This window comes from Tigriopus californicus, chromosome 11, assembly GCF_007210705.1.
Source record: "Tigriopus californicus strain San Diego chromosome 11, Tcal_SD_v2.1, whole genome shotgun sequence".
NCBI lineage: Eukaryota > Metazoa > Arthropoda > Copepoda > Harpacticoida > Harpacticidae > Tigriopus > Tigriopus californicus.
Window position 1 is genome coordinate 7,515,887 of NC_081450.1, and position 14,940 is coordinate 7,530,826.

A 14,940-nucleotide genomic window follows, 5' to 3' on the forward strand; every position below is an offset into this window, starting at 1 on the left:
AGGCGGAGGAAGAGGTCGATGGAATCGAGTTGGAGAAAATTGCTTTTCCCCCGTTTTTGTGACTCGCTTGATATAAAAAGTAGCTTCATTCTACTCGGTCGGAGAAAAGCAACAAAAATTTCCGTCCCCCTCGTTTTATGTTTTCGTCAAAACGACCATCGGCAAAATGCTTCGCTATCCAAAGTTGTCTTTTGAGCGCAACGAATCGAGCCGTATCTCAAGACAAACTCAGTGATCAATATGAATACCACCAGCAGTCTCTTTGGATAAAATTTGGCCATTTAGTGGGAAGTCAAAGAGCCCAACGAAAGGCTGCAGCACCATTGCTATACTGTCGCTCTCTGAGCTCTGGTCTGTGAGTGTGAAGGAGAGAATGTAAAGGCAATTGCTTCATTTTTGCCATTTTTGAGGTGGGTCCAAGTCGGGAGAGGGCTGGAAGAGCATTGGGAGAGGGGGATGATACATTTGATGCCTTTCCCCCTTCCCAAAGTTCTGGTAACGTTTTTCTTTTGGAGGGAAACAAGAGCCAATCGGATCAGACATTGGGTTTTTATGTAGAGATTGCTTGGGTAACAATACTACTGTACACGCAGACAATATGAAATCATAATCATGTTCCAACACACCTCTTGTAGTTTGATCAGCCTCCTCTACTCTAGCTCTTTTTCTTGCTTACTTAGCTCTCCAAGTCCTCTCGACAATAAAATCGTGACAACAATGGCCTTTTTACACCGGAGTCGAATTTGGCTATTTCCAATTTGAAAAGGTCTTTGTTAGAAAAAGTCCAATCAATTTTCCTCAATCACGACCTTTGATCTTCTGTTCCCAATCAAACTTGATTTCAAAGAAGCCCCTGCAGTTGCTTTTGAAGAGTGAGCGAGAGAGCATGAATTGGCGACGACAGACCTAGCTTGATGTGTGATGTGTGGGTGTTGGATGGAAGGGTGTGAAATGACTTGTCGAGTCCTGAATCCCAGATTCGTTCCCTCCCCAATTTCAGGCCAGTTCTTCCAGTTCTTCCGGACTTTCCTTTTCAAATCGACACAAATCTAGCCTATATGAGACCCAGGTCTTTCTTTCGGGTGAACCGAGCTATGTAGCTGGCTAGGGCTAATCCAATACACAATGCAATCTTTAAATCTTCGAATACAAAGAGATGGAGAGGCCAGTGTGAGAAAACAAGAAAGAAGTGTGAACGAAGGGACCCGAAACGACAAAATCGTTCTTATCCACTAAGACTTGGGCAGGGCTTGTTCCACCGACGAAAGTGCCACGTTCCACACAACCGAGCGAGTCCAAGAGAAACTGTCCAAGTCGAAGAAAAGGAAGATTTATAGGTGGGTGGAAAAGCCAGTCCCGGGACCCATAAAGCAACGCTGTCGGTTGTGACCTTTTTTGCCTTTGTTAAGTACTTCTGGCTTGGCTGCACAGTCCACCGACCAACCGTTCATCTCCACTTTGAGGCTATCCTGAGAACACCAACGAGTTACATGTTATTACGGGATTATCGGAGTTGTTTTGTTGTTTTTGTTGTTAATGTGATTTTGCCACCCTTTCGCTTTTTTTGGACCCTCTTTTTATCGATCGATCGAGCCAAGCTGTGGTGATGATGTTCATAAAACAAGAGAAATTAATCCTGGTGTGCTTTTATGCTCTAACATGAACCAGGTTCGCTCTTTGTCAGGAAGACTTTTGAATAATGCATAATGCATGAAAAAGGGGGGGGGGCGATTTTGAGGTCCAAACAAAGGTTCCTCTCACTTTCTTACCACTAACCCTCAGAGTTGTTGTTAGAGTAGAATGGGTCGAGTCCATTTTGAAGTCGTAATCATGATTATTTCCTATTCTTCGAACTTCTCCCAACCCTTCGGGCTCCCTAAGATGTGAACGATTGACTTGATCTGTCCTTGCTGTTTTCAGGAAGAAGCAATTATTGGAGGCAAATTGGGACGAATATCGAGCAGAGGAGGAATATCGGGAACGCATGAAACGATTGGCGGATCTGAACAAGAGCAAACCCGTGGAGTGGGACGATCAAGAGGAGCGACGATGCCAGGAGAGATATCGAAACAAGAGATATCACTAAAAATGACATAATACACGAACACCTAACACCTTTATGGGGCTCTTTAATGTTGCTCTTTAAGACGCAGAAAACCTTTTCTCTGAAATTTTAGCCTATACATGACAATTTGATCACGCAATGGGTTTGGAGTTTCAAAATACGTTCAAAACTCTAAATTTACCTACTCTGTTAAAAATGTGACTCATATCAATGGTTAAGTCTCTCGTTGGCCGCAATGCCCGCTTGAATGTCTGAACAATTAGATCAACCCGCACATAGCGGTAATGTATTATGATCGTATGACAAACTGGTTTGGTATTAGCATCGTGCTGTGCACAAAGTTGGAAAGTCTAAGAGCACGTGTGCTTCCATAACACCGGCAACTCCACATAGTACACTTTCTGCGGAGTCATTCAACTTTGTCTTATGTACCTGTCTCCTCGAAGTGTCTCGTCATCATCATCATCAAAGCAGTGTGTGTTCTTGCGGCTCTGCGGCCACAGCAAGTAGATACTTGTTCAACTTAGTAGTCAGTGGCGCCGACAAGAGGTTGCTTTAGTGACAAAAGACAGAAAAAAGAAAGACGTGGACATTTGCTAACGACCTCAGTTGTTTGAGTTTGATTGCTCTCTTTGGTAGGTTTGGTCCGTCCCTTACATTAAGTGCCAAAACCAGGGAGTAACATGGTGACAGGCAAGAAAGTGGCCTTGATGCTCTTGAGCTTTTTCATCGTCTGTGAAATGGTCATGATTTCCCTCCGAACGGATTTACTCGCCTCCTCCAATGCCTACTTTACACGCTGGAATCGCCAATCGGGTGCCTGGTTCAATTTGTTCGATCCTGCGGATGATCCATCGACTCACTTGGTGGCACAGAAGACAGCCTTGGAGAAAAGCATGGATGACATGGTCTACCCGGCCGAGATGAAGATGAAGATGTTCAATATGTACGACGGGAATTGGAAGGAGATTGTCTCCAAAGGGGATGACGTGTTTCCCAAAACCAGACAACAACACTAACGACGCTCTAAATATCAGTTTGATCTACGTATTGTATTGAAAGGAGCCAAATGTACTACTGTACTCGGGCTCTTTTAAATCTCTAACTTCAGGGCAGTTCGAAGGGCACGATTCAATTCGGTTTTGATGTCTTCGACATTCTCGATTCCCACGGAGAATCTCACGGTTCCCTCATGGATTCCCACCGCCGAGCAATCTTCGGGCTTCAAGAAACTATGGGTGGTGCTCATGGGATGACTGATCAATGAGTGCACCCCACCCAAACTCACGGCATACGTGATGAACTTCAAGTTGTCGAAGAAGGCCAGGGCTTCGCGTTTGCCCCCCTTGATCGTGAAGGCAATCATACCCGAATGGAGACCGCCATGTTGTTGTTGGGCCAAGTCATGAGAAGGATGGTTGGCCAGCAATGGGTGCACCACCTCAGCAACTCCGGGATGATCGGCCAAAAAATTAGCCACGGCCAGGGCATTCTCGTGATGCTTCATCATCCGGATCTAGCCATGAAAAAAAAGGTACCATGATTATATCCTTGCCATGGTTTCTTCCACTTGCCCTTGATCACCTGACCTCCAAAGTATAAATGGATCGGATCATCAGGTAGCAATCAAAGGCTGAAGGCACACCTCCACGCATCCGTTGGGCACGCAGGATTTGGCTTCCCAGCGCTGGATCATTCATAGCCAAACATCCCATGATAATGTCGCTGTGACCGCCGTAATATTTCGACATTGAATGCATGACCATGTCCACGCCAAACGACAAGGGCTTCTAAATAAAAGTAAGACCAACTTCATAGATGTGATGGACATGAATGGGAAATGAGCGTGACTTACCACAATGAATGGGGAGAGAAAGGTGTTGTCGATACAAATGATGATGTCAGATTTGTACCCTTTAATGGCCTTGACCATCAGGGCAAGGTCCAGGATCTTCAACAACGGGTTGGAACATACTTCCAACCAAACCAGCCGCGTCTTCGAGGTCAAAGCTGAGACAATGTCATCGACGACGGACTTGTCGACCAACTTCAGACACACGCCAAATTTATGGAGGTCTTCCGTAAACAACGAGTAGGTCCCACCATACATCTTAGAGAAGTATTAAAGCAGGAAGAAATAAAGATATGAAACGCATCAACGAACATTGGTCTTAGGGTAAATAGTAGGTACACTACTGTAACTGGAGTCAGCCCCAATTGGGTCCCATTTTTGTCGTCCATGTCGCTTGCTCTACAAAGTGGATCTCGATCGTCTAGGCGGCAACAGACAGGGCACAAGCCCTAGAAAGTCATTTAGGAGAAGAGAACCATAAATTGCTCTCTTGGGACCTTCATATCTGCATCAACCATAACCGGGAAACCCTCCCCTCGGTTCGTCGTCGCTTTGGCCGAGAGGGTGATGGGACAAAAAATAAAAATAAAGAGTCTCAGACCCCTGATATCCCTCACAACATCTGGGTGGGTTCCAAGTTTGATTAAATTGGCTGGCTAAGAAGTCTTGATGGAGTCCCCTTCCTTGTCTCCTTTGGGCATGGACCTCTGGATCTCACCCAAGAACATCATGCATGCAAGAGTCCTGTACTGACGTATATGTGGGTTTCGTCCAAACATACATAAAGTACCAGAGGCTTTAGTTTTGTGCATATGTGTACTTCTTCGAGAGAGGGGATTCAGGAGAGAGGAACAAGCATGGCTCATGATTGTACGACAATACCACTCTTAGCTCAGACCAGAACAGAGGAGAAATAGACAGTCATGCTGGCTCGTGGCACCAAGAAAAGAGATGCGACGTTTTGCTCCAAGATGCACAATCAATTTGCCGAGGCCTTGGTTTTGGGGATTTCTATCACTTATCCAATGCCAGCCATGATGCTCGGGAATGTTGGTGAACTTATTGATAGTGTGTGTCAACTTGTATTGAATCCAAAGAAGTGGGAATCGCTTTTCCATCAAATTGCATTGGATGTCTCGATTTGTCCCTGTCAAGTTTGCTGCTTGTCTGAGTGCTTCAAACCCAGGGGCCCTGATTGAAACTGACTGGCTTTTATAAAAAAAAAGATCTTAAAGCCACTTACTAAGAAACACGATTTAGGTCAGTTGCTCTCTTTACCGTAGATTGAAAAAAATGTATTTAACCTTAAATGCATATGCATTCGAGTTAAGAACTGGTTTCGATTCGTCTCTTAACGCCAATGCCAACCTTGGCGTTCGTGAAAAATTAATGACTAAAGGGCAGATTCGAAAGTTTCTCACTAATAGGAAAATATTTTTTTCACATACTTTCAGGTCTTAGCTGAAATAAAAGAAACACTTTTGGGACATTTTGTCGAAATGCCACTTTTGCCTGAATTTTGACCGGGAAAACTACTTTTCCAACTACGTAGCACTTTTACATTGACTCAAGGAAACTTGGTTGACTTTTGAAAATTGTAAAAGTGGCACTGAACGCAAAAATGTGTTTTCACGTTGGGCAAATTCAATCTATTCTGAAGCGAAAAAAATATTCACACATCAGGCGAATCGGATATTGCCTCCTTGAAGCCTCCTACTGGAAATGGAATTCTCAGCAGTGTAAGGCGAAAAAGCTGTTCATTTTATTTCACTTTACATCTATATATCTGATCGACCAACAAATCAGAGTCGGCGGATCTAGCCAGCCCTTGAATATAAGGTTGATCAGGAATTTTCGTCAAAAACTTGTCCAAGTCTGACTTGAAAGATGCAACCGGATCAACAAGGCCTACGTATTCCCTACGAATATAAGAGGGAAGCAAATTAAACAATGAAGGAGCCCGAGAAAGAAGAGAAGTGGACTTCATTGTTCGAACTAGCTTGGATTCTCGAGGGCTTGAAGGTGCTCTCAAAATGCACATTAGGCCTCTGCGGTCACTAGAATTGCCTCCAAAACCTGAACACTGAACAGTCTCAACTTCTTTAATCCCTCCCAATACGAGAGCAAAATTCTGTACATTGTATCGTTATTTTGAACACATAAGAATAACATCTTATAGCTCAAAGCAGCACTTTCAAATCCGCCCTCTGGTAATAATCATTGATGAAGTGATTGGTGAAAGTTCAATTTCAGCGAATCTACTCGTTCAAAAGGTAATACTACTAAGATATCAAATGCAATGGATGGGCGTTAATCAGCTAACAGCTATTGACAAGTTAGTTCCTTTAGTTTGTGTCAAATGCAACAAATTAACGCGATGGGCATTTTACTCACAGATTTACGACTAAGAATGTTCACCACTGCCAAAATTAAAAGGTACTGGTAGAAGCCGGCTTGAATATAAACTATAAAGGGAAAACAGCACGTGTTCTACTCATTGAATAAATCAACGTACCGTACCGTTGCTTGCTACGCTTCACTATCAAACGATCACCTATGATAACAAATTATCAACCAGATGTTCTCATATTAACAAGTTAACCAACCTGTTTGGAGGCCACAACTTCGTCGCCTTGTTTCAGCAAGCCATCGACCACAGCGCTCGTAGCGGCCATCCCTGGAAACGAATATCAAGAATCAATTCAAGTGAGAGCCAAAACTCAATTCAAGCATGAGCTGGCATTCAAAAAATAAAACAACCTGGGGCAACAACAAGGTGGAATAAACGAGCTCCTGAAGCAGGAGAATTGGGGACGTGACGGGGGAATCGCTCGGCTTCAAACGAGTCTCCAACATGTGGAGTCCCTAAAGAAAACATTCATTGTTTTTTCACCCCTTTAGATAAACTGATACCCCAATATTGCATTGTTTCCATACTCGGACGTAACTGAACTGTGCTCCAATAATCATTGCATTGGATCCGAACACATTTCATGCTTTATTTCAATAATTCCATTTGTCAATTGCCCATTTCAATCAGAAAATAAGTCTCAAGACAATTTCCATTGATTCCATTCGGTCTACAATGCCACACAAGGGCATACAAGTGGACATGATGGTTCCAGAGCACAAATATGCATACGTAGTAAGCACATAGAAGCAAGGATGTACAAGAAAGATTGCGTCTAAAGAGTCGTTCGTTCCCCTTTTCTCATTCACAACGAATGGCTTTCTTTACCTTTGGCGGATGGATCAGACACTAGATCAGGGCCAGCACTTCTCTTCTCGAAAAAGTAGGCTTAACCAATATGGACAGGGAATGTTTAAGTCGAAAATAAATTCATTGGGCACTCAATTCACAATAGGATTTAAGATAAACCAACTTGGCCCTTCAAGCACTCTTTGTTGAATTCTCATTTTCAACAGAGGTCATGAAACAAACAATTTAAAGGAAATGGGATGTTTGCCCTATGGATGAGCCTTGTTTTTTGCTTGTCTGAACATGTTCACTCAATGTTAACAATTGCCTATCACTAGTGTACTAGAGGGTATTGCTTAGCTTCACTTGAAGTTGAAAGTCAGATCGCTGGAGCGTGAGACAAACTGAACTACGTACACATACTCGTACATACACATCCGATTGAAAAACGATAGTTGGAGGAAAAAGCAGTCATGGAACCACCCTGGGGCTGGAACAAAAAGAGCTCACTCTCATCTATCATGAACTCGAGCTAGCCTTTTCGCATGTCAGACAGGAGGCGCGTTTAAGCGTCTTTTGGATGCTGTTCCTCCTCTTCATTCTTCATAGACACCTTTAGACGCGTTTGAAATTGGCATGGAGGCAGTGGTATCATCATCAAAAACCTTCTTTATTTGGATCATGATTCTCTTTGATAAGTGATGTAGAGACGGTAGAATGAAGGGAAATGAAAATTACAACTTGCAACCGTTCCCCAATCTCATATTGTGATGTCGTAATGCTGGAACGAGGGAATTCCCGAGGTGACTAATGGGACGGAGATGAAAAATGGAACAAGGAAAGGCTTCACAACCATCAAATAACAACCTGACTCTAGAAATACGATTACTTCCCCCAAAATGAGAAATGGGAATTGGGCAATTCCTTGTGTACCATTTTCTTTACTCAAAAGTCGGTAGTTCCACTTGATTTTTTTCAATGCAATTTCCTTACTACCTCTTGATTTGATAACTTTTGCTCGGAACATGGAAGTACAAAGTATGTGGTTGATTCTTTTACTTTGCATTTGTTTGGGCCGGCCAGCCTATCACAACCGGCCAAAAGGTAAGTGTTTGGTTTGCGATATTTTTGTTTTCTCCCCCTTTCCAATGCCTTCCTTCCTTTTATACAATGTAGAACTGTGCTATACTGTATTGTAATGCACCACAGAGTTTGTGAATGTGCGTAAGCACGATTGTAGTTTGAAGAATATGGATCACTCTGGGGCATTGTCTGGATGATAAATGAAGGTGCGCATTTTTCGAACAAAGACGACCAATCGACACCCTGTCCACTTTCTTTCGTTTCTCGCCGTAATTCCCTAAGTGTTCCAAGTGTTCCATCATGTTCCCTTTTGCACCTGGAGACATGGACTAGCAAAAAACTGAGGGGTGCGGTGGACAATGACATGAACAATGTATCTAGGAGGGCCTGGAGCAAAACATGCCGCCCCATATGAGGATGGGGGTCATTGGAACAAAACTAATATCCACTTCTCAATCAGCATTCACATTTATCCCCTTATGTACTATCTCTTTGAAAAATGGACCTGTAATTGTACTTGGCTGTCAGACTGTACGTAGATTTGATCTATTGTAAATAACGTTATCATCAGATGTTGTGAGAAGTATTGCTATAACACTAAACAAATGCTCTAATAACACAATGACGTTAGCACAAAATTCATTTGGGACAGTTATGGCATGTACTCTCACATTAAGGCTTGGCACGACAATCAGGTTGCCCTGTACGCGCAATGCCAAAAAATTATAATACTTTTACATTTGCTCCATGAAATTAATGTTCAAAATGTTTAACTTGGTGTGAAGCTCATTTTAGAATTGCCACGCGGTTGGGAGCTCAATTCGAGTAGGAGATATTTGGGATTCAGTTCTCCAAAGACGGGACCTGACCTCAATCTCTTCGCCTCTAGGGAGCATACTCACTATCCCTAGTACCTCGTAAACACAGTTTCTTATTCCACTCGTCATCTTGACTGCTCTCATGAGTTGATTCTTTTTAGTAATTTTGTAGTGATAAAAGTCTGTTTAGTAGCCTTACATGGAATATGGGTTGTTCAAGTTATACGAGTGACCTTCCACTGACGATGCTTGGGTCATTAGTGCCTTTGTAAAACGACGTTTCCGAGTTTCTTCGACTTACCAGAACTGAAAGCAAATGCTTGAGCGGCTCCTTCCAATTTGGCGATGGTAGCCTCCAAAGTGTTACGAGTGGTGTTCCCATACCGCCCATAACAATAGGCATTACCTTGGCCCAAGATGTAGTCGGAACTGGTCTTGAAGGTGGCTGCATTCGTTATCGAAGGAACCACGCTGGTGGAACCATCCTCTTCCTCCCTGACAATTGAAATCTCTTATTAGGAGAAGATTATAGTCTACCATCCGCCACTGCCCAAAGCATTGAGCAACTCCGGCTGGTCCCAAAAGGAACCAAAGCCGGGGCGAAATCTTTCAACCCAAACTTCGTATCTGTATTGGTACTTTCTGGGACGTTTAGTAAGAGTATGACGAGTAATGTTTCAATGATTTAAATTGCTAGATTATTGTTCATTTTAATTCCAAACGGTAGCAATTGAAGTGACTCAGGTTAAGAGGCCACAAGGATAAGGGCAACCAATCTTTTGGATCACTTGCGCAGGGGAGTTTCACATGAATGAGCCACAACTAAATCGACTAATATACAAGTCTAGAACGACGTCGGTGGCAGAATCCTTTGTCATTGTTGGATCCACTAAAGAAGCAAAAGTGAAGGGTCGTGTTTGCCGTCACAAATCCTGATCGAAACAAATGATTCTCATTTGGATTGGCTTTCGCACGAAAATGGATCCATCTCACACGATGATCGTGGAACAAATGGACGTAGCTCATTAATTCCAGTCAAAGCTAGGACGTGTACGACCTCCCCTAAGGTAGTCAGGCGGAACATAATAAATGCCACATCGAAGCTGGCTAAGGTAGGGATATTGTGTTAGTGGCACTGGGAGTAGTAGGAGTGGTAGGATCCATTGCTAGGGTTGTTACAGAAATGCGAGAGATGCACTCACTTGGAAAGCCTAGTGTGAAGGGACAGCGTTGAGAAATTTCTCTCCATACTCGTCAGTTGAGGTTTGTTTGAGTGCGAGTACTATACTACCCAGTTCCTCTGGGTCGTTCGTTCGATCGTTCGTTCGTTCGGACCAATACACCAACGTGAACTAACTCTTCAACCCGAATTCATAAAACAAGTCGAAGAAACTAGTTCTGCTCTGGGCTAAAGATTACGTTATGATGTACCTTTTGGACCGAGATAAAAGATAAATGGCGTTCTGCCCCCTCTTTACCTCGATGCCATTATCTGCACTCATTTTCATAACATCTTTACATTTTACGAACAAAGGTTGATGCGACGCAGAGATGAGTTATGGCGGGCGTCTTTTTGCACCAATTATAAGTTGTTAGTCACGTTGTTGCTAACGACATTTATGTAGGCCTATGATTCAAATCAGCCTCTTCGAACGTTCGATAGCCAGTTCTGGATCACATGAATTCATAGAATCATTTTGTTTCCATGGAGTTAGGTCTTTTAACGCCGGCCTCAATAACTGACTGAGTTGTGTTGGTGCAAAGATAGAACGGGATGGAATGGATGGAAAATTCAAAGGTTTGTTCCACTGGTCGTGCGTCATAAAACGAACCACCCAGAACAGATTCAACTCTCGGCTTTTGTGCACACGACGAACATGAAAAGCGATACTATTTTCGAGGTCTCAAGTACCCGGACTCGCACGCAGCCTTGACACTGCCTACAGGTCTGAGTGGGCGCGTGGGTGAGTTGGGATGAGTCTAGAATGTTATGTCCGTATCCAACGACGTCGGTGGCATCCTTTCCACTTGTTCTTGTGGCTACTTTTACGAGAATTGACGACGTCATTAAAGGGCCATTTGGGCCAACTTCAGACCGCATCCCCAATTCCCGATTCGGCCAGGCATGTACTACTGCTGTACTCTGTAGCGCAACATTTACAAGCACCCCCCCCCTGCCCCTCAAAAAAAGGCAGCCAAGGTTCCAAAGGAATGTGGCAGAGATGACAACTGCTTCAATGGCGATCGTTCCACTGGCAAAAACCTTGTGTCTTACAACGAACTACCCTTTTGGTAATTAAATGTTTCAAAGTTCTTCAGAAATAAATAATAACCATTTTCAAAAATCATTAGGATAGGCATTTGTTCAGACTCCTGGACCAACTTTTTGTTCACGGGCTTCTTAGATAATACATGCTCGTCGGAAGACATCGTGTTTTATTGTTGTTCTCGACCACTTTTTGTAATGTTTTGTTTTTACCCAATCAGGTATGACAGTTTTTACTTTGAGTGACATTCTTCGTGTTGATAACAAGATCCGTAAATTTTTCAGCTTTTCCTCATTTTTAACCCACGGCTTCGTTTGTGTCACTTCCGACCATCAGCTCACACCCTACCACGCGAAAAAAAGAAAGTCAACAAAAATCTGCTCTTGAGCATTTATTAGGTTCTCAATAACAGAAAATGTCTCCAGATCATTCGCAAGAAATGCTTTTTTTACCTGGAAGCGTTAAAGAAAAATTTAAAGAAATGGTCGGAAATAAATAATTAGAATCATAAAAGATATTTCATTATCCCCATAAATATATATTCTCGGGGTCTTTGGATATGCTTAGTTGAAAATAGCCAGTACAATTTGGATTTGCTTGGAAGGTAACAATTGTTTTGTATATTTTCACATGTCATCCATAACACTTACCATCGTATGCTTCAAGCCCCCTTGTGACAATCACAAGGCTCACAGGGAAAGAACAAAGAACCACTGTGTTGGAAGGTCAAGTTTTTCTTCACACTTACGCTGGTTTTCACCCACTTTCCCATTAAAGATTTTTTCAAGCAAGAGGTCCTTTTTTTGTCCAAGTCCATGGTAACACGTATTTTCCATTTAAATTCATCATTGCTGTATTAGTATGAGGCAATTAAGTATACCATCCAAAATATTCTGCAATGGACACAATTACCAATGTCCCTGTTCGTAGATGTCTATGCCAAAATATTTTTGAGCGTCACGCCCGTTCTGTCGCGCCTTTTCTCCGTGGAGAGCGTGGAGAGGAAGGGAAATCGTGCAACTCTATCAAAATGACCCCATCTCGTAAAAGATACATTAGGGCTGCTTATTTGTCGGCCATCGACGGCCTATCCAGCCATTGTCGAGGCCATACCAGTTAAGCCAAGTGAATGGGATGAGAAAATCCGAGGATGAGAGCCCGAGTTGGATTTCAGCGGAGAGGTTGAGGCTCGGACTCTCCTGAATTCTCCAATGCTCCAGATACTTACGCACAGACATACGGTGGGCTACATACCAGAAGCAGATAGAAGGCACACATTAAGAGACCTGAATGTTTCTTCGTGCTTCAGATAACAAAACGGTGTGTACGGAGAACGTGTCTAAAATGTGCTCCACACACAGTCAATGTATTGGGTCATTCCAAGACCCAGGCAATGGACTTCATTCCAAGGGGATGAAGCTTTATGGCCTGGAAGTGGTGATGTGTCGCTTACTTTCTCTCTCTCTCTCTCTCCTTCTTCTTTCTTTGCTTCCCTGTTCTTTCCTTTTCTACCATCTCCTTCTTTCTCCTCGGGTCGTTCGTTCCCAATTCTGATTCTCGCCAAGACCTCTTTCAGTCCAGCCGGCGACGTTGTAATGAAAAGTGGACCTACTTTATTACTTTCCAATTTGGCAAATATACGTCGAACCCAACATTCCAAGAGAAACGGGCCAATCAGTTTAGTTTCTTTTTTTTCACTTTAGTTCTGAAATTAAATCACCAATCACAAGTTTTGGAGAAAATAAAGATAATAAAAATGTCTGGTGCGCTAAAATAACATTGTATTGTGTTAAAATAGCTTAAAATTACCTATATGTTCAATGCGCAACTCGATATCCTTACTCCACCTTGCTAACGAATGGAGCTGTTGTACGCTGCCACCGCAAGGCTTTTGTTCCATGATGACTAAGATGGATCATGATCATGAGGGGTCTTTGTCCTTGAAACTTGTGCCACGTCTTCTTTCCTCGGTGGTCCTCTCCACAAGACTTGCCTTATTGAATTTCTGGTTATTCCTATGGTGGTGTGAAGGCAACAGGCATGGTTTAAATTTTTGTAAAATGAGTCAATAAGGGCCCTTATTTGCAACGCCAGACAGCCCAAACAAAACGGGAAGAGGCATGGTAGATTGCTAAATAAACTTCACGGAACATGCCATGAAAACGATTTCTTTTCAGGACATTATGTGACCCAGGTCACTAATTATGCATAAACATTTTGATAAAATTAGTCAAAAACAACACAAACATATTATCATTCAATAAAGAGAAATCCGCCCTTTATTTGATGGAGGCTGCGTCACTAAACGCTCTCTGAAGTGCAGATCGTAAGCCATGTTTCGTGCAGCGTAAGAAGGCTTTCAAAGAGCAATGAATCTAGGGCACAACCAATAATATTTGAAAACTTTTGCCTTTCGATCTTGAACATTTCGTTCTGGTTCTCAATCATTGAAGTTACCAACCCAAAAGCCATCAATGATGTACGTATTGCACATACAATGAATTATACTTTGGATCTTACCAAATGGAAGTGGTAACCCTGAACATGCCCTGAACGACGTCTGTTCCACTACTTTGCCATTTTACTTAGTGTTTGCCAAGTTGCTATTTGTATTTCTTGTAAAATCCCATTGCCGCCAATTAGTGTAATTAGTTGAAAGGACCAATTAGGAAACAAAACCAGGGAAAGAGAACAGAAAAGCAGTCGAAAGAACAAAGAGGAAGGGAAAGACATTTACCCAAATCTAAAATGCAGGTATGTTTCTCTACCTTTAAGATTATCTTTTTCCACATGTGGCGGTATGTTTATGCACCAAAATAAAACCATCTTGATATGACTGATCATTGGTAATTTTGGATTCGGATGTTGTAAAATTTCTCATTCTCATCTTCAACATTAGAACGTGTGATGAAGGAAATGGCATTCAGACACTGTGGCTTTGTCAGGCCCACCTTTAGTTCACCTGGTCCACGTTTCTGATGTTCGAGCTACTTCCAGAAATTTCTATGACAAACTTCCTTTAAATTGTCCAAACGGATCGGCCAATGTACGACCTGAAATCGCCCAACGGCATTGGGAGGTTAGAGTACGGTTTTTACCACTTATTGCGTGAATCTCGAACAAACCAGAGTTTGACAGAGATGACTTGATTGAGACAGAGTGGTCAATTTATCGGAAATGTTTGCTGCAACTGTTGGTCATGTAATGTGCACAAACTGTTCATTAAATAATGCTATAAAAATTTGCAAAAATAAGTGAAAAAGCCATAATCATCAACGCCATGAAACAGTTGACTCGAATTTGCAAGGCACAAAAAAGGAACGGATTAGAGTTACAATAACTTTGGTCAAAAAGAGTAATTCGTAACATAACTGTTACTCGACAAAAAATGTTATGGCGTTATTCTTTACAATTACTTTCACTAACATTTTAGACGACCAATATTTCAGTTTTTTGCCTCATCAAGACCATACTTTTCTAAATGAATGGTTTTATTTTTGTTTCAAACCGTCTCAAAATGTTAAGATTTCCTGTCAACATGTGCTAATGAGCATTGATAATGTTTGTTTGCTTAGCATTAGTGATGGGAAGGGGGCCTCCGACGTCTCAATATTTGAATCTAAAGCCAGGTTGAGACCTGATCCAGAAAGTATGGA

The 14,940-nt window shown here is 42.4% G+C and overlaps 2 protein-coding genes across 2 annotated transcripts in view; one reads left to right on the forward strand and one right to left on the reverse strand.

Moving 5' to 3' along the window:
* The window catches only part of LOC131889832 (trichohyalin-like), a 15,228-nt gene extending 11,801 nt beyond the window's left edge, over positions 1–3,427 (forward strand). Inside the window, exon 4 of the mRNA XM_059239035.1 lies at positions 1,921–3,427. Within this exon, the coding sequence (XP_059095018.1) occupies positions 1,921–2,086 (166 nt within the window). The 3' untranslated portion in view covers positions 2,087–3,427. The remainder of the gene's footprint in view (positions 1–1,920) is intronic.
* On the reverse strand, positions 3,099–10,408 carry LOC131889831 (cystathionine gamma-lyase-like). The gene is made up of 6 exons (XM_059239034.1): positions 10,220–10,408; positions 9,319–9,512; positions 6,524–6,594; positions 3,921–4,175; positions 3,655–3,855; positions 3,099–3,581 (listed from the first exon to the last, which is right to left on the reverse strand). Exons 1-6 carry the CDS (start codon positions 10,264–10,266, stop codon positions 3,159–3,161), a joined length of 1,191 nt encoding a protein of 396 aa, XP_059095017.1. The 5' UTR covers positions 10,267–10,408; the 3' UTR covers positions 3,099–3,158.
* Positions 10,409–14,940: the final 4,532 nt, after the last annotated feature.